The sequence below is a fragment of the Puntigrus tetrazona genome, chromosome 22 (assembly GCF_018831695.1).
Source record: "Puntigrus tetrazona isolate hp1 chromosome 22, ASM1883169v1, whole genome shotgun sequence".
Taxonomy (NCBI): Eukaryota; Metazoa; Chordata; class Actinopteri; order Cypriniformes; family Cyprinidae; genus Puntigrus; species Puntigrus tetrazona.
The window spans coordinates 8703629-8723975 of NC_056720.1; the positions used below are offsets into that span (position 1 = coordinate 8703629).

Below are 20347 nucleotides of genomic sequence, written 5' to 3' on the forward strand. Positions count from 1 at the left end.
TGCAATAAACAACTACTTTAATCCCAATGAAGCCCAACTTAAACATTTGCTTTTAGAAGCTACTTTTATCGTGATATCTAATATGAGCACTCTCTACTTCTATGCATGTGTGAATCTGAGACATTTGTGTTTATTAAAACAAGAGTGCCCTCTACTGTCACATAAGCGTGTAACATTAAGCAGCACGTCTGAGAAAAGCGTATAAATGAATGCACTCTGCTACGAGATGTCAAGCAGCCTCACCGTTCTCTATTTTACTTTTCGGATGCGGCCCGCTAAAAGCGAGAAGTTTACGCGGGACGATCCAGTTCAGATCTCCGTTCTCGACCCGCTGAAAAAACACAGAATTAAAAAAAGAGATGGAAAATTAGTAACGAACAATTAAGGGAACAAGAACAACACACAAATCTGAGCCAAGGAGGTTTGTATTACAGCCACCGAAGAATGTTTTATAATTGGCGAGTTGCGCCGTCATAACCCCTTCAAAACGGAGGGCGCAGCGCGTGACAGATTACCACGAGCTGAAAAATTTACATAATACTAAAGGACCCATCAATTGAATGCTCATTTGCGGTGAATTGTTCCAGCGATTATCTAAATAGCAGCTGAGATTATAACACAGGTAGACGACGTATAATCACGTTGACTTGGGCGAGTCGTACACGATGTGTGCGATTTAAATCAAACTCAACAAGCGGAAACTATCATTTGGTTAAAACGTCTTTGGTTCCCGAGGGAATAAACACGATTATGTAACCGGCTTGAGGAGCAATGAATGTAATTCTGGGTAAAACATTGCATGCTGGTTCGCTCTAATGAGCGCGAGCGTGTCGCATTCCATAACGAGGAGCCATCATTACCTCGTAATGTTCGTACTCGTTCACGTCGAACATCTCGAAGTTCAAGAATCCGTGCTGGAGGGCCTGAAAAACAATGTTTTTGAAAGATTAGACGTATGCTAACTGAAAAAAATATATACATTTAATTCGTATGGTGGATTTCACCTCAAAGTCACAAAAAATCCTTTCTCCGTCTGGCAGTTTAACCAATTAGTCAGTGTAATGGGGCTAGAGCGGCCTGCCTGGTGCTCAGTGAAGAGCTGCGGGGGAAGACGATTAAGGAAAAGGTACACGAGTCGATAAACTGTGGCAGAGAGAGATGAGGGCCGCTTCTAATGGAGTGTCAGGTTTCTGCTTTTCACAGACACGTCTGCCTCGAACAAAACTGGTTCAAAGTGTACAAAGTGATGTTTTTGTATTGCAGACTCTTATTCACTTAACTAATATGGCAGTAGCGTTGGACTTTATATTTTACTTATACATTATTCTGCTATCTATCTATCTCCTACCTACCTACTAGTGGTGTCAGATTAAATCACAATTATCTGCATCCAAAATAAAACGTTTTTGTTTATATGATGTGTGTGTATACAGCGTGTGTGTGTGTGTATATATATATATATATATATATATATATATATATATATATATATATATATATATATATATATATATATATATATATATATATATATACACACACACACATACATGTATATAAAACATATATACACATATATAAAAACACGTATAAAATGTAATAAACTAATTTTCAAAATATATACTGTATATGTGTATTTATATATAGTACAGATTATATAAACTAAATGAGCACTATTTTATGCACACACACACACACACATATATATAATAAATGTGTATGTATGTGTATATGAAAATCTCTCTAGAGTTAGTAGTCTAGTCTCATGACCTCAAGATGCTGGCCATCATAAAGTGAGATTATTGTAGTTAATGTTTATTTTGTGCACTTATCAGAAGCAGTAAGGTACCAGACAACAGAGACTGTCACTGCAACCATCCAAGCGTAAAACACGCCGGCCTGAGCTGCAGGGTTGCACCCATCAGTCCAAACCTAATCAAGGTTGATAGAGGGCAAAGCGGGTGAGCGATTATCACAAGCTGGCAAAGTTACATCACTCTAATGGACCAATCAGCTGAGAGTGTTCAGGTATAAAACTTGACCACTCAAACAAGTCAGACTGACGTCCACACGTGCAGACGTACAACAGGCGGCCGTGTCTGTTTACCCTGGATCTGGATAACGTGACAGATGTGTGTGTGCATCTGATACAGCGAGCAGTCTCAGGCTCAGGCTGTGGTTATGTAACTGTTCCTGGTCAGGTTTAATCGAATGAGCCCAGCCGGCCTCCTCCCCTCCGCTGCTGACTGGACGAAGAGCTTACAGCAGAAATCCTCTTCTGCAGTGTCAACGGACGGTGTGGATGAGCAGCGCTTAATTACCGCCAACATGCCCTAAATCTGCAGTCTCCTCGTTTTACCCTTGCTATGGTAACAGCGGAGCCTATAGTGGTTAAAAGACCTGGGCTGGTTAATCTAGCCATCCTCGCCGTGTCCTTGATCGAAACTCTTGACCCCGGGGTCCTCCAGTGAAGATTGTTGCTGTAGTAGCGTATTAAAAGTCACTTTGGGTAAAAAGCTAGCTGATAAAACATGGTTAGCTAATAAATCAACAGCCTAAACAAATTTCTAAATGGCAATTGGTGCGTTTTAGAGGGAGTTATTTTATATTACACATGCAGTTTACAATAAAATCATACGAGAATGAGTTGTACATGTTTATCATAATTGCGACAATTTCTCAGTGTAACATCTCTGCTACATCATTTTCTCTCAATTTCTTGAAATAGCAACTATTTCTCACAATATGACTTTTTCCTTCCATCCAAACATTGTAATGTTGTGGGATATACTCATGACTGCGAGAATTTAAAATTCTTATATGATTTCCTCACAGTGTGACACTGTAGTTTTGTACAATTTGCAAAATTTTCCTCAACTGCAACTTTGTATCTTGGACAAATCGACTTCATCTCAAGATATGGCATGACTGTTTGTTGTAATTCAGACTTCTCAACGCTACTGCAACGCTTTCCTCAACTGCGACTCCATATCTCACAATGAGACTTCATACATAAATATTGCATTAGGGAGTTCACAATTACTAGAAACATAATTATAACAAATCACAAGATCGATTGCACTTATGAGAAAAAGGTTTTTTCTGCGACTACTTCTCACAACGGGACACGTGACATGACAGAAACATGAAGTGAATTTTCCAAAAATTGTGATACTAATATAATTTGTGATGCTTTCCCCATAATTGTGATTTCATCTTACACAAAGACTAATGCAGAATTTTTAAAACTTAAGTCATTACAAGAAACAAATTTGCAATGAAAAAGCAAAACCAACAAAAATAATAATTGTGAGTTACAAAGTCACATTGTGAAATTTACAAGAATTACAAGAAACAAATACTCTGCCGTTTTCTTTTTAAAAAAAATAAGGTACATTTGGACTGACTTGATTAAAATCTTTTGGAGTTTGAACCCACAGCATTTTGGTTACCAGCCCAGATGTTTAACCATTAGGCAAACCCAAAAACAAAAAGAACTGCTCTCGTGTTGACAAATCGGGCATTAACTCCTCTTTAGCTGCTCGGAGAGAGGCAGCAGTGGTGATTTGGTCATTAACAGGATTCAGTGTTTATCACACTCACAGATGCCGTGTGTGACTCATGCAATTAAGGAGCTGTTAAAACAAGCTGTTAATTAGAGCTGGAGGGGAGGCACTGATAAAACTGCCACATACGCCTGTCTCAAAGCAACAACTAACACTTTAACAGCAAAGCACAGGAGGGACCAGAAGTCTTCAAAACATAACATTTGAAAAGGATAAAGAAAGGTCTTTACATTATTTACTTTTTCAATATATAAAAAAATTATGTATATTTAATGTCAAAATCAATTTATTGACCATCTTGCTGCTACAAAAAAGTGTCGTGATCTAATAACATAGTAAAGGAGGGATGGGTATGCTATCGAGGGATGCTGCTGTTTTTCTTTGATGTAGGCTGAATGAAAAGGGAGTTTAAGTAGCGTGAGGGACGTTTTTAAAATGACAAGCATTCAGAAATGCACCGAAGAACGTACGCTGTCCATGTTTAACAAGTCTTTCTGGTGCGTCAAGCTGAAGGCACATTGATACCTGCAGATATGTTTGTCTGTTGCTGAGATACTTGCAAAACGCACGCAATTGACAATCTCACGTGAACACTATTTACCTGCCAACTAATAGCACTTCAGCCTGCCGACTGAATAGAAACATATTATTATGCTAAATTATGTTTGTTTTGACAGAGCCTAGATAGAGCCTGAAGCAGCATCCATTCAAAACTCCAAAAGACTGACTGCACGGGTTGTGAAATGTTTTTGTAATGTCTAAATTTTAAAAAAGAATAATATATTAAAAAATTTGTATTGACTGTAGTCCTAAAAGAGGGGGTAAAAAAAAAAAAAAAAAACTATATTCAAACTGGGACAAATTATACATTTAAGAAATCAGATCATAATTGGACTTTGAAAAATCTTGTTTGTTCAATTCAAGTAGCCTTTTGCTATTGAGAACACAAAACAAGATGGATTGGAGTCAGATACATCAAAAAAAACGACTGCCTGTTTGAACAAAAAAGACAAAAAAAGCTGTCATCATGCATGTCTTCAGCTCACACACTCCCACACCCACAGAGTCAGAGAAGAACTGTACAATAGAAGACTAAAGAGAGATTCATTGCCCCGCAGCTCAAACTGAAGACACCTGTTGTGTTATATAAGCCATCAGCAGCATAACCTGCCTGAAGCAATTTTTCCAACACGTAGACACAAATGTTCCTGGATGATTAAGCAGTCGATTAGTATCTATGAGTGTAATCCAGGATTGTGTGTATAGGTTGAGTGCTAAACCACTTAAACCCAAATCTTTTATTGCGGAAATACTTGATTTTCTATTTGTATTTTGGGAAATTGTTTCTCATATATATCTCAAATGCAATGTAATGTCATGCCATATATAGTACATAGTGTACATCTCACCTTCCTAATGCCTTGCAAGCAGTCGAGAACCGTCAGGTTATATGTGCAATTCCCAAATGAAGCATCCCTGAGAGAGAAACGAGAAGGCATGTTAAAATTGTGTGGGTGCAGTTACACAAAATTCAAATTTAACATAAAAAAAAAACCAAACCAACACCTACAGGAATATAAACAAGAATATCAAGTCATGTTATGCACAAAGAACGGGAACAGAAACTGATTTCAAACTGCTGCTCTCAGGTGGTCTGCTTTCATCTGGAGTAAACATTACCTGCCCATGAATACAAGGAACTGGGTCAGGGCCTTTGTATTTACTTGTGGGAGTGAAGGTAAAGTGACAGACGAGACTTTGTTGGCTTTTTCATGTGTTTGAGAAGGAAAAAAAAAAAAAAAAAAAAACCTTGCTGTGGAGAGAGTACATGTGGGAAGCCAGCAACCCGATGGGCTACATCTACAAAGTCAAGGCAAATTGAATGTCACGGCCAAGAATGTTTTGAACATGTTCAATTTTTTTTGTTTGTGTACCTAAAATGATGTCACTGGGTCAAGGGAAGCCAGGGTTGTAATGAAATGCCTAATGCTTCGGAAACTACAAGGGGCCAATACACCATCCCTTGCTGAACGCACGTCAAGGAACAGGTTCTTTGTGTCCACTTTAATTGATTTCTGCATTATGTATGCGCTTAATTTGCTGTTTATGATGCAGGCTGGGTTGCATAAAAAGTGGGTCAGTGTTCTGCTGGGATCCTTTCAAAAGTCTCCCAGTGTGCCTCGATGGAAAGTATCAGGCTCCATTTACCCACACAAACACCACATACTTGCATATGCAATCCCATAGCTCCCAGAAGAGGGAGGTCTTGTGTATTGGTCCATTGCTTCAAGGTAACAAAACTTATTAGTAGATTGGTTTCTTTAAAGCACAATGATTTTTATTCTTTTTTAAAGCTAGAGGTTATGCCTTTATTATTGACAAGACAGTGAAAAAGAAAAGAAATGAATTGGAATTCTGGAAGTGAACTGGGGGTCGCCGAAGGCACAGTTGAGCACACTAACCAAAGGCCATCAGTGGAGACCAATAAATGGTTTTCAAAGCAATGTTTCCATTTTTAGTTCCCCAAAATTCCCCTTGAAACAAAGTGTGGTTAAAGTGCCTTGCTCAAGGAAAAGACTTGATGGATTTCAACTTCCGGTTACTAGTCCAGATGTTTGACCACAAGCTTATAACATCACCAACTCAAACAGGAATAAAAACACATTAACAAGCACAGTCATCTTTATACTTATTAAAAAAAAAAAAAAAAAAAAAAAGAGAGAGAGAGAGACAAGAAGAAAACCCAAGCAAGTTTCCAACAGAGCTTTGCAGAAAAATTTCTTTGGTTCACACAATTATCTATACCAGCAGGATCCAAGAAATGTTTGAAGATACAGCTGGAGACTTTCCCACCAGCCAGTGGCTCATTAATCTTCCTTCCCACAGCACAGAGAAATGTTGAGCCTATCGATTTGGCTGTAGAAACACAGCAGCTTACTGGCACCAATTATAGACTTACATCCTGAGGATTATGTAATGTCTCACCTCCGGGAGTGGAGGCCAGGAGTTAGACAAACCTCATTTAAAGCGGCATATCTTTGTCCACTTTTAATTTACAAATTGATCATTCAGTAGATGCTTTCATTCAAAGCGACTTGCAAGGACAGTCTCCCTCGAAAGTAACCAAATGTCAAGTGCCTTGCACAAGGTCACATTGGTTTTACCCCTTGTGGGGTCTGGAACTTTTGGGGATTGGCCCAAAACTTAAATCTGTAGACTAGACAATGTGACGGATCGTTTTGACTGAACAAGCAATTACAAGCTCAAGAGCCATTACCATAAGTGGCCAGTCAAACAGTGGTATCTCTTGGGAATGCATCTACCGCAACCAACAAAGAAGGTATCAGAGAGGGCTGGTCAATGCATTCATATATAAATCTGCTTCTTTATGGTCTTAGGCTGGGTTCAAAAGGCTGGGATAAGCAGAGCTGTTAAGCACAGGGTGTGTCCTGGGTGAGCAAAGCAGAACAAGCTTACAGATGCCAAAACCACAAGCAGCACTTTAGTGCTGTTACGTAACCACAGACGTGGACATGATTTGTTTTAGCAGATACAGATTTACAGCCACAGCAGTACATGGTGTAATCATACAGGGTCAAAGTTCCTCTGAGACTTGGTAGGCTGGGTATCTTCATGATTCAAATAAGTCTAAAAGCTTTCAATGCACATGACAACTTGGCAAGATACGTACAGCTTAGCCGACCTTAAGTTTATAAATAAAAGAGATAGAAAGATTGACAACGAAAGCCAAGGGAGGAATTCTGATCAGATTTTTATAAGTTGATCCAAGAATTGACAGAAAAACAGACAAGAGATGACTGTATTACAAGGTCTTGGTGATGTAATGTGACCGTGATCAGATGAGGAAGGAATATACAAGTTCATTGGATTAAATTTGGCATACACATGCAGTAGTGAAACTTTCAAGAAACAGGAACCCCAATTTCGGAAGTCAACCCTTCCCCCTTCTGGGTGTGGGTGTGGTGTTCCTCAAAGAGACCCAGATTAATATATTACTCTATAACGCTATATCTGGATTTGTTAGACTCAAATGGACAGGAATTTTTTTTTTACTAGATCTTACCATACAGGGCAGAGCAGGACTTGCTTACTTCCTCTGGAAGACTCCCACTGCTTTCCTCTTAGTACTGCCAAATATTTGGGCAGACAGAGAAAGATTCGTCCCTGCTCTTACATAATGGGAGAGTAACGCCAAGGTCTGAATTGTCCACTGCAGACTGAAGCCCCCCCTTCCACCCCCCAACCGGGTCACTAGAGCACACTCTCCAAACTTGTATAACGAATGCACACCGGTTCACTTAAACACATTACACCTCCAACAAACCATCTGAACTATCAAGTTACTTCTCATTCTAAAAATACACTGCTTGAAGACAATAACTTGTCATGTTGCGCATACCATTTTTAGGTGTAAACTTGTATGTTATGCAAGTTTCTTTCCTAGTAAGCCTTTGTGTGGGAAAATGCTGCTTTGCAACAAAGATCGACGTACAGACATTGTGGCTGGATGGCAAGCCTTTGCTTACGCAGGGTGGAACAGACCCTTACATTCACAGGTTTTGTAGAGCTGCTAAAAATAGTGGCCATCTAAACTCTATTCAAGCACTATTCTTGGAACAAGGAAAAACATGTGTTGGAAAAGGTACAGCATGTTGTTTCAGAAGTACACATTCCTTCCAAGACAGCATCTTGTAATTTCTTTCTCTGGTGACATACTTGAGTTTCACACAGAGCTTCACTTTATTCAGTGGTATGTTCCATTCATTGTTCCCCATCAGGACCCCTTCCCTCTCATAGACAGCATAATTGTTTACTTTCTGAATTAACCAATTGCTTAGCATTACGTAACTCTGTCGCACTGTTTGTCTCCATGAGTGGGGAGTGCACTGACAAAGTGCTTTTCTTTCCTTGCGAGGCTACACTGCTAACAATCACATCTCTGTGGAGAAACAAGAGCCCAATTAACCTTCAAGATGGACAGTACACCAAAAAGAGTAAAAGAAGTGCCACAAGGGGCACAACTAGTAAACATACTGGAGGATTTTATACACAATGAATGATTTAAAGAACCACTGTAGTTTTTTCCTTCAGGACTTGAGTCTTAGTAGTTTAACCTTTACAAGGCCAAATATCAAGATCCTGCTCTAACCAGGACTTTAAAAACGTGTAGTGTATGGTTCATATTTTTAATATGTTGTCACATTTACAATGGCAGGTAGACAATAAGCAGGATTACTAATGACAATTATGGTGACCCAGATGCCACTAAAAGTGGCTAAGATAAAAAAGTTGCTTCCCTACAAGTGCAGACAAGCCCAAAGAGCACTTATGGTTTTAGAAACTAGGTCAGTCTCTAAATATTTTGATTAGTAAGTGCCTTGACTTGTCAGTGATGAAAAATATGAAATATTTAAGAAAAGCCTTATGAAAGGCATAATTTCATAAACTACATTTTTAGAAAACTACATTTTCAAAAATATAAAAAAGCATCAAGATAGGTACTAAATAATTCTAAGCACTAAATAAAAGCTTTATATACACACTATTTCAAAACTGAAAGAAAAAAAAAAAAGAAAAATATTATGCAAATCAATCACCATTTTTGGAGAATGACTCAAATGTTACTCAAAAGGAAGTGTTGGATAAAGTTTAATCTCAAGATGTGAAGTGCTAGAGCACTTGAACTAATGCCCACACAGTAGACATTTCGACCAATAAACCCACTAATGGTTTCAGAGACCAATGATGGTCAATTAAATAAATAAATTCCCTTGATTACCCGAAAGTTTGTGTTACAAAGAAAACCAAAGGGGATTTCAGCGTTTTGGGAAAACCATTGGGAAAAACAACATTTAAGCATTTAAATACAAAGCTGCTGTTTCCTGTTTGCATTCAATGAAAATGATGCTTCCAAGCAGTTTGAAGGCCAGAGCTAATCTATACCGGAAGCACTTACAGCCTATCTCAGAAAGCACAGATATACGGTCCGTTTCATAAATTCATAAACCCTTGGTTAAAAGCCTCATGGGACTCCGCTGAAGATGGCAAATTTAGAAAATGTAGGCCTCTTCACTATTCAGTGCATACAGCTCTGAATCATTAGCCAAAGAGAGTCCACTTTAACAAAGAGTGTTTCTGTTCGATGAGGCCATGGGTCACCCCGTCTTTCTTCGTGTGCCTCGTTATATATGCATGCATAACAGAATATGCAGCTATGTGCTGGTGTTTCTGGGTCAGTGAATAGAGAGGGCAGAGCTGAGGGGTCAGATCTCATCTGATGGTGGCAAACAACCAAGAGGACTGACTAACTGAGAATACTAACTACATGGTAATGAAAAATGGCATGTGTCTGTGATTTCTGTGTGACAGAGTGCTTTTTAAAAGAGGAAGAACAATGTTTTAGGAGATGAAATAATATCTCCATGGGAATTCCTCGTCATTTTGAGAAACAGCAGGGGGGCGTCTTGAAACCACGACTGGCATCTAACAGGCCAACTGAGCGGTGTAATAACCAAACAGCAGTCTGACAGAAAAAAATAGACTTACACTGATTTTTGAGACACATTAATCACCATGTGACCACAAAAAGGAATATTATGGAATAAAGAGTTTGTTCTCAAAATGAGATTTCCACAGAATTCAATTTGGTTTTAAACATTTCCCTCTCACCTTTACAAAGTTTTCAATCATTGACAATCAATAAAAAAGCTAATTTAATACATGAATTACACTATTGAAAGTTATTTACTAAAATACACTCAATATAAAAAAATGTTCATGAATATTTAAAATAAATGTATATTTAAGGCCATATAACATTCAACGTTTCAAGTGGATCAAAAACCTTCATCAAAGTTGTCCTAAAACCAAAATGTGTTCCTGTCCTAGGACAACTTTTTTGCCCAGCCCTAGCAATTAAAATGACATTTAGCCAACAATATGACCCATTTACAACAGAATTGTCCAATTCTCTACCCATTCACAAATCTGACAGAGCAAATTACCCCTAGAGTCTAGAACCTTTCACAGAGGGTTCTTCCCCTGCTCAAGAGCCTTACGTATATCCTGCTCAGCCTTGCTTATGGCCATCAGCTCAAAGGGTTTAGTGTCCTGTCTTTTGCGACAGTTTGGAACAGAGTCCAGATTTCGGCTCAAGAAAAAGGATTACACCCTTTTTACTGACCCAGCTGTACGCTGTAATCCCAAATTAAAGGCCAGAGATGTTGACCTGCTGGAGCAAAATAATCTAATCCAGCTGCAATTATGAGCATCAGTATATAGATGCACAACAACAGCTATCTGGCCTGTCAGCTCGTGGCTTGAAAACGTCCGTGATGTTTTCCCACTTTGGCAAAGACGTTTATTGCATTAAAAATCCTGTGAGCCACAGGAAAGTCAATATTTCGTCCAAAATCAGATTACAGTGCAGTGCGCGATAAACAAAGACGAGAAGAGCGGGAGAAATCAGGCAAAGCATTTATTACCAAATGTTTAGCAACAACAGACATTTCTACACATTATTTTTTCATTTAATTTTGTAAAAGATGTGGATGTGTGGCATCAGTCTTACCTGAAGGGAAGATATGAGGCATTGGAGCCAGAGATAAGGGCTCTATAGGCTTCCTCTGGTGTTTTCTTTAGGTAAATCACCTGAGAGAGGCAAAAACACACAGGAAATGACATTAGAGCACCAGCAAAGCAGCGGAATACTAAGCGCTAATACTATAGGTATGTAGTGCTGATGTTGTTAATGGTTAAAAATTATTTATAGTAATTGTTGGCCAAACAAGGATTTTGGTAAAAATGTTGGTGATAATTAAAAAAAATTGATGTGATTAATCGATTGACAGCACCAATTAAAAAAAAACTAAAGTGAACTAAAATGGCAGTTTAATCACAGACTTTAAACAGCTCTAATTTTGGAGGGGTTTTAGTCAATGAAAATATCCTTTAAATTCAATTCACTGGCTCAAATGAAAATAATATTTTAAATCGACAACCGCGTAAAATAACTTTTTGAAACGAATCACAATCTGACTTCCAGAAAGAACAATTTGTACACAGATGGGACGCCACTACTTCCCAAGCCCTGATACAGTGTTTTTCCTCTCCTCATCTGTCCGAGTTCCTCTTTATCCCATACACAAACGCACTTTGAGGAAAGTGATGTTCGGGCAGAATGTGTCACACAGATGAGATGCTGTGGCTCAGCACAATGGGGCCCTTCTCAAGCTGGGACGACTTGTCACGGCACAGTGCGGCAGTCACACACAGACTTGCTGAAGCGACGAGTTTGAGCGGTCATCTACTCCCTACATCCACATCAATCCCTCTCGACATCATGGAAAATGACTCTATAATAAGAAGTCCGCTCACTCCTATAACATTTTTGTAGCTTGATGTCAGAATGCAGCATGATGGTGCCGACACAGAAAAGAAACGTACGTGAATCACACCAGAGCCTATTCTACTAAATAATAAAACAGGAAAAGTAAGTAGTATAAACAAGCGAATTACAGTGACATTTATCAACATTATAAACATCAATCCTAAACTGAACTAAACCTACCGGTATGTTTAAAATGTGCTAACTTCGACAAATCCACAACGCACCGCAAAACCATCCAGATGTGTTTTGCGTTACTTATACTAGAAGTTGCTGCACCTTTCTAAAATGTATTCTAGCAAGTACGTTAAAAATTGTTGCAGTTGCTGTTATAGTCAAATGAGCCACTTTACAATACCTTTTTGCTACCTTTGCGCCTTTTATGAAGCTTGAAAGCCTCGGACCCCATTTGTCATAATAGACCCGTCGCCAGGAGTTTGACAAACAAGTGATTAAACAAAACATTATGAAATCTGCCATTGTGTTTTACAGACAAATCAAAACTGGGAGAGTAGATGAATGCCAGTTGACTCTAAATAAAAAAAACAAAATACGGCTGAAACAAAATACCTTCTGATTTTCATTCATGTTAAATTTTGAGCTATAACTAGTAAAGTGGATGAGACGATAGGTTCACTTGTTGCATGAACCAGAGGAATTTCAGTGATCCGTCACGACAAAACATTATTTGAATTTCTTTTAAATAAAATAGAATTTAGTTGGGTCTTTGTTATGGCCAACTGCATGGAAAAGAGAAAATCAGCACACTTTAAAATATCTTTTTTGCTCTACAAAAAACATTCTCCTACAGGTTCAGCTAATCTATCCAGATTTCCAGTACTAGACGACACTGACACCTGACCTCACTCCTAGTTTGTGTTTTGCTTTTGAAAGCTGTGTCTGTTCTGCAGGAGGCCGGAGCTTTATAATTTGTGCATGAGCTCATGAAATATGCACCAGCCAAACAATTAGCTGAACAGTTCGGCAAATTACGTTCAGTCCTGTGAGAAGGGTCAACGCTCGTTTGTTTGTGTTGCGCCCTACTGTCCCATGTGACTCCGATGGAAGATCTTGGCCCAGCTGTTCAACCAGCACAAATAATCTCCTTCATATCATAAAACTGGGTCATCTACTGCAGGGCAGATCAGCAGCAAACATCTGCGCTTGCCAGAGGAGCACATCCCACACAAACCTGGATCAATAAAAACCTACTTACAGAAGATTTGCTTCAAGAGCAGAAAGACAAAAGCACTACATTTAACACACGTCCATGGTAAGACCATGCAGAGTAGAAACGGTTTTATGCGTTTTGGAAATTATTATGGTAGTATATGAGAGAATAATTTAAAACACAAGCTTTGAGTCTATAAGAGGGAATCTGAAGGACTGGATGGCCTCCGGAGACTTGGTTTTGGAAGGAAGCTAAAATGAGTTTCCATTTAAGACAACTAAATCAAGACTGGGATCAAGGTTCATGCTAAATTTAGACTGGGAGAGCAACTGTGACCATCCCTAGTGGACCCATGTTGAGAAAGTACACCAACTTGGAGGGATACTTGCAAGGAAATTAAAATTGCAAAGACAAAAAAAAAGGAGCCCACACTTTCTGCTGATTCTTTGTCAGGTTTTTTAAAAATCCTTTGAATGCTGTACTCTGTCATTTAAAGTTCAAACGCAACTGACAAAGGGCTTTTCTAACGTTCTTCAAATTAAATCAAGTATTCTCACCAAAGCTGCATTTAAAAAAAAAAAAAAAAAAAAAAAAAAAAAAAAAAGTAGAAAGTTGAGTCGCAGCTACAAACATCCAGCACAGATTTCTGGTGGCACGCAGCCATTGCATCACAGTCCAAAGTCAGATTAAAAGAGAGAGAGAAAAAAAAAAAACAACTTGTCTAATCCAAAGAACATCAGTCCCTCCACCCACCCCTTTGAATGCACCAGAATCAAGTAAAAAAGGAAGTTGATACTGCATAAAACTACCCTTTTCAATTCCCTAATATTTCAAAAGTGTACTTCTAGTAAGAAGTGAACAATTGCTTCTTTGATGGAAACTGGAGAAGCATCTCTCATACCACTTCCTTTCCATGTCGCCATTTAGGACTCATCAATATTCATGAGGAAAGAGGCGTTCTTATCTCCCAGAGCTTATCTCATAGTGTGAGACAGTAGCTGCTTTGTCAGTACAAATCAGCACAAATAAACTGAACATGCGTGAGTAAATGTGCACGCTTGATTATTTGCGGATAAAGTTATGATCTATATTTTTTTAACGGTGCCATGACCGGGTAAAACTGGGCAGCCATTTAAAGGAAGGGCTTATCAGAATGGTACACTGACCCACATTACAGCTGGCACCTGTGCCTTTGACAAAGCCAACGGTGCCATCCGAGCAATAAATCCGCCCAGACCGAAGTACTTCCTTGAGAGCCAGGAACAGGAAGAGTGGAGATGTCCAATGGCGCAATCAGCTGGCAAGGCTCATTCGGCCATAGCATTTCACAAGGACTGCTGTGTACATGAATGAATGCAGTGGAACAAGACAAACTGGCACGCGAGCCATTCAAGGACGTAGTTATTGTGTCGCCACGACGCGGGGGACGCACCAGTCAGTCAGCGCTCTGTCGCCGTCTCTGAGGGGGAGTCCGGAATGAGGACACTGGCAAACATCCGAGAAGACTTTGTATGACGAACGAATTTGCTATCGATGTGGGAGGATTGTTGGTTTTAATGGAAACAGCTGAGTGGCTAATTTGCAGAGCTATGACAGATTCCGCTCTGGACGCAAATCCTCGAGACCGGTAAAAGCAATTAATGACAGTGACAAGAGGAAAAGAGAGGCACACAAAGATGTGAGATACTCACAGCATAAGCACCGATGAGCACGGCGGCGTTAGCCCTTTTGCGCTGGTCGAAGCTGGTGTAATGCACAATCCTCTTTCTGGTCAGTGTAAACGACTGGAAAGAAAAACAAATGCAATGCAATCAAACATAGAGGACACTTTTGAAATATGCAAGCCATTTTTGCATAGCTTAAATCGCATGAGCTGCTCAGTGTAGGTTTTTATTCCTTTTTATTGAAAATTAAACCCAAATAGCAGTAGTCTGTGTAAAGTCAGTTTTGAGAATGGTTTATAAACACCACCTAAAACGTTAGAAATGCATTGCTGAAACATGTGAACTAGACTGTGAACTATACAATACTTAAATGACGGAGTTATAACAGTTATCCATCATGTGGGCGGGTCCTTATTTTATTTACTTAGCTTTTTTTTAGCATTCAAATTTGGCTGGGTGGTCAAACTCAGAACGCATTTAATATTGACTTTACACAGACTTTAAGTACTGAACAGCATCAACAGCATTAAAAAAAAAAAAAAAAAAAAAAAAAAAAAAACCTTTCCCCACTAAACTTTATTTAATATTTAAACCAAAAACCAAATTTAATCAATTTTATTTTTAGGTCATTTTGTATAAAAGTCTTTTTATCATCAAGTTTAGTATTCCAAAAAAAGTAAATGTAAATATTGAACACTTTTAGATTTACATTTCAGTTTCAGAGACTGAAACGTAGATTAATAAATGATGCAGTTTATACAAAATCACTGAACTTTTTTGCCAAAAAAAAACATTTCAACAAACCAAACTAATTTTATAAAACTGCATTGATCATTAAAAATTATATTAATAGTAATGTCATTTTAATTGAAAAACTATATTTATCGCTCATTTATTATGTTTTCCACTAATGCTGTTTAAAGCAACTATAAAGTTATAGATATTATTTCTATCAGTCGGCGCATCTATCTTTTTGCTAAACCATAAACAAAAGAGAAAAAAAGAACTGCAACAATCAGTTGGTTTATCTTGATTAAAAATTAAAATCTTGGTTAATGTAAAAATCACTGCAAACCCATTTACAGTTAACATGGCTGGTTAGATGTTTGGGAAACAGGTTATGAGAATCTCATCAAAAATCTCAGTATCAACCAATTTCACACACCTAACAAACACAAACTAGGTTCAGTTGAATGTATTTACATGAGGGAATTAGGAGACAGATTTTCTAGCATCTGCTCCAGCTGCTGCAGTAACGCGCAGGGAAGTACCGCAGGTGAGCCGAAATATGTGCACAAGTGAGACAGCATGTAGCTGCTAAAAGGCAACTCATGCACAGACACATGCCAAAAGCTTCAGAATAATCTGTGCCAGAGACGAGCTGAACTGAAAAGCCTTCATAGCATCTGTTCCTGTGTCGCTCCACATGCCGCAGAGTAAAGATTTGGCTGGGGTGGGATAACAGTGGAAACAAACCGCCGCCACAACAAATGAGGATTCAAACTTGTCCACCTACAATCGAAGAAGCCAAAACTAAAGAAAGGAATTTTCCAAAAGCTCTCTAAGCTAACATTTTATTTATTTATTTTACGGAGCATCTCAAATACATATTTTTGCCTTTTTCCACTAATCATTTTTTAAAAATAAATATTTGCTGTCTTAATTTTTTGGAAAGTCATAATAACAGGGTGTCTTTCCAATGTCAACCAGTTAGGAAAGTGAAGGTGTACTTGTCTTTTCTCATAGAATATATAGTAACAATATAGCACTGTGATAGTAACAGGGTTGAACAATTTTATTCTTATAAAGTGAATCAATAAGCACAGCAATACTAAATGTTAACTAGTTTGAAAAGTGATGATCTAGAGGTCATGTTTTCTTGTAAAGTTGTAGTACCACAATTGAATTATTTTCCCTTTTCAAAAGGAATCAATAAGCGAAACAATATTGAATTTCCAAAACTAGTTTGCAAGGTTAATTATGTAGAAGTCATCCTTTCTCATTGAGCCAAAGTAATACGGTTGAACCTGTTCATCTTTCCGAGGTAAATTGATAAGCAAAACTATATTGAATGTCAACTAGTTTGGAAACTCAATACCCTCTCCTTTCTCTAGCCATCTACAGGTCATCTACTCACAGATTCAGAGTAACAGGGTTGAACCCCTTTTTTTTTCCCCTTTTTTACAGTCAAATCTATACGCAAAATGTTAACAACCACTCGTAAAGTAATTTTCATGTAAACCAGCAACATTTACATGCAAGAGGTGCTTATTCTAGTGAGGGGGAAGTATTCTGTAAAAGAAAATCAGCTTAAAAACAACAGCAATCTTAAGATTGGCAGTTTTTTTTCTTTTTTAAAATCAGATTGTGCTTTAAAAACACCAACATGAGATTGCACAAGCTCCGCTCAGCAATGCTAGAAAGCTGGTCTTATGGCAAACAGATACTAAAACAGATAGTACCCAAGCTTCCCTTCTTGCTGTTTGGTTCCTCCAGCCTACAACCAATCATGCAGGCCCAAAACCGGTGAGGTTAGAAAAGAAAAGAAAAAAAAAAAAGTCATCTCTAGGGAAACAACTTGTAAATTACAAACAGGCGGGGACATTCGCATGTGGTTGGATGGGTGTGGACATAGTGAAAGCGGTTAGCAGGGAAACACATGCTTTTACCACAGGACTTTACCTTTAATATCCCAAAACATGAACACATGAGAGAACTACACCTTGCCAGCTTTAGGAACACAGAACAAAACACAAAGATAAAATGGTTGATTATTATTAAAATCTCACATGTCAGCGGAATTAATCACTGCAAGGACACTATAAACTTCTTGTGTGGTTTGGGTTTGGTCTTCTTTGCTGACCTCTCAATTTAGGTTAATTGGAAACTAAAGTTGGAGTCGTGTCAAGCTAACCGTTTTATGCTCCTGAAAAACTGATGAATCTCAATAACTACATTTCCAAAGAGGAATAACTACAGGAATCAGTTGAGTTTCATTTTGTGTGGCATACTGGGTTGAGCCTATGTAGCGTTCTAAATCGGTCACCTATGAAGTTTCACAGCAAGCTCACTAGGTTTCGGAAAGCAGTTAGCGTAACCTTAGCAAAAGATGTCATTTCGCAGGGCATAAACGAGATAAAACTGTTCCCTTTAATCAGTGTCTATGTTAGCAATGAAATTAAAATCTGAAAGTTGATGGATTGGGACAGATCCCGTAACCCTCCCCGGCACGACTGATGTGTGCAGAGCACTACTCGGACATCTAATCCCCGTCCGTAAATCCTTAGGACACACATGAACCACGCGCCGAGGCCAACGCTAGTGGCTGCTGCCAAAGTCCGGGAGGATGAAAGAAAAAAGGTCACATCTAATCCCAACATTTGTTACATCTGATAGAAGGAAGGATCAGGCCTAAGAGATCAGGAATGGTGACATAACACGCAACTCACTTTCTCAACAGACTGTGAGCATTGAGATCCAAGTAGATCGTGACTTGTACCTTGCTGAAATTCTGGTAAATGTCATGGCAATGGTGAGGGAAGGAAAAGGAAGCCTAAAATAGTGAAACTGTGGCCTAGTACTTAAGCAAAGCTAGCAATCTGTAGGTGGCTGGTTCAGTCCCCAAAGTGATCAACACCATTGTGCAAGGCACTTAACCCCAGGTTACATTAAGGGAAGCTTATCCCTGAAAAGCATTTGGATCCTTAGAGGTTTTAAGAGGCAGAAATTTTTAATATTTAAAGTAAGGTTAATGTCCACCTTACGTTTGCACACAGAAACAGCTCAATGACCAGGTTATCAGGGACCGGTTTTATAAATCAAGTTTACCAAATAAGCCAGGCGTATTCAAAGACGGACTTATTTTGAACCAAATCAATCAGCAATTGTTCGGACTAACTGAAACAAACCTGGCCTATTTGGTAAACTTGCTTTTATGAAACAGGCACCAGGTTAAAGGTTTGTATTCATACAAACTGAATTGTGGATTAAAGGAAACAGTTATGATTTTACCAAAGTACTTTATTTTTTTAATACCGAGTATTCAAAACCATTTAAATGGTTGTTTTCGTGGTTTAGGGATCTGTCATGGCAACAAAGTTGTAAAACTGGATATAACTTCGCACAGAAAGGCTAAGCAAGTGATCTTTTCACACTAATATCTCATTGAAAATGCTCATATTGTTTAGGGCGTGTTTTATTGTTGAGTGTTTTATTTATTTAATCGACCCCTTTCACTTCCATTATAACTTCCTCATGGTAAAGTACTTTCTTAAACAGAGATGGAGGACAAGAGCAAATTTACTGAACCCAGCATATTCTTTAAAGAAGAAATCTCTTCGAGGCCTGAACTGCTGAGCTTCAGAGAGAGGCCCTGAGCCAAGAACATCCTTTGGTCCCCGGGGACTCTCTCGGTCCACATTAAAATGTCAAGACAGGTAAGTCAAAGACTAAAAAAAGACTGGAGACACATGGCTAAAGATGCACGTGATGTATCCTATTGAGCCTCTGGTCAGAGCTGCTTTTATTTCAAATGAGCACACAAGGTTTTGGCTTACAGACGTGGCGTAAGACAAACTGATGGCCTGATAAAGTGAGGGAGGAACAAGATGTTTTCCAGCCGTAGCTGAAGTTCAACGCTGCATCATTAAGTTTAAATTCCCGTCCGATATAACAAACAATGCAAACGTCAGCCCAGAATATCCAGCAATGGGCGTAGGTGCAAATTCCTCCGCTTTTTTTTTTTTTTTTTTTTTTTTTTTACATCGGCGTAGCAACATACCGCACATTCCTCAGGAGGAACGCAACAAATCGAGCAGGTGTTTGACTCACCTTGAGCTTTTTGTTGAGTTTACAGCAGTATCTGTACAGCAAAGCGAGATTGAGGGGTCCAAAATCGGCATAAAAGCTATAAAAGAGATGCATACGTTGTGTTCATTCTTGCAATTTCAAATATGAGCAACACATTTGCATAATGGAACCTAGCTGTCTTTCGAACATTGTATTTTGCAATTATGATAAGAGTAGTCGTCTTAAAAAAAAAAGACCATAACCTATCATCGGAAGTCAGCCTCATGTAGCGCTTTCTTTCAAAACATCTGCCAGAGTGACGCCAAGAACATTAGTTCCATTTTTCTCTAATCTTCCTACATGAAACTCAAAACAAATGATTGACAGGTCCATAATGGAGCGCTGGAGATAAAACTGCGACTTTTACTAAAGGAAGCAATCGATTAAAGAGTTATGTAACAGGCTTTGGAACAGATTCCCGCCTGCTGGGGGTTTTGGCTCTGAAAGATGACTGAGGGAGGGAAAACTCACTTTTCGTACACAAACTCCTCATCCGTGCTGAAGTAATGCGTGTTTGCGGTGCTTTTAGGCTTACTCCGTAATGTTGCAAAATAGAGTCGATCTGGAGAAAAGAAAAAAAAAATTACACATGGCTGCTTAAACAAGGAGGTACAGTTATAAAACAACCATTAATACTCTTCAGAGATACGATTTTATCTTCGGATTATTGGCTTGGGTTTAATCATCCGTA

The 20347-nt window shown here is 38.7% G+C and overlaps 1 protein-coding gene across 5 annotated transcripts in view; it reads right to left on the bottom strand.

The window, feature by feature from the left end:
- cdc14ab (cell division cycle 14Ab) overlaps positions 1–20347 on the bottom strand; it is a 38290-nt gene that overhangs the window by 16538 nt on the left and 1405 nt on the right. For 3 of the 5 annotated variants that reach the window (XM_043223062.1, XM_043223060.1, XM_043223063.1), the window contains exons 2-9: positions 20128–20218; positions 19639–19714; positions 17491–17538; positions 14836–14928; positions 11158–11237; positions 4976–5042; positions 861–923; positions 244–331 (exon numbers count right to left, since the gene is read on the bottom strand). In XM_043223062.1, the coding sequence (XP_043078997.1) occupies positions 244–331; positions 861–923; positions 4976–5042; positions 11158–11237; positions 14836–14928; positions 17491–17538; positions 19639–19714; positions 20128–20218 (606 nt within the window). The remainder of the gene's footprint in view (positions 1–243; positions 332–860; positions 924–4975; positions 5043–11157; positions 11238–14835; positions 14929–17490; positions 17539–19638; positions 19715–20127; positions 20219–20347) is intronic. The other 2 variants (XM_043223061.1, XM_043223064.1) reach the window with 1 other exon arrangement.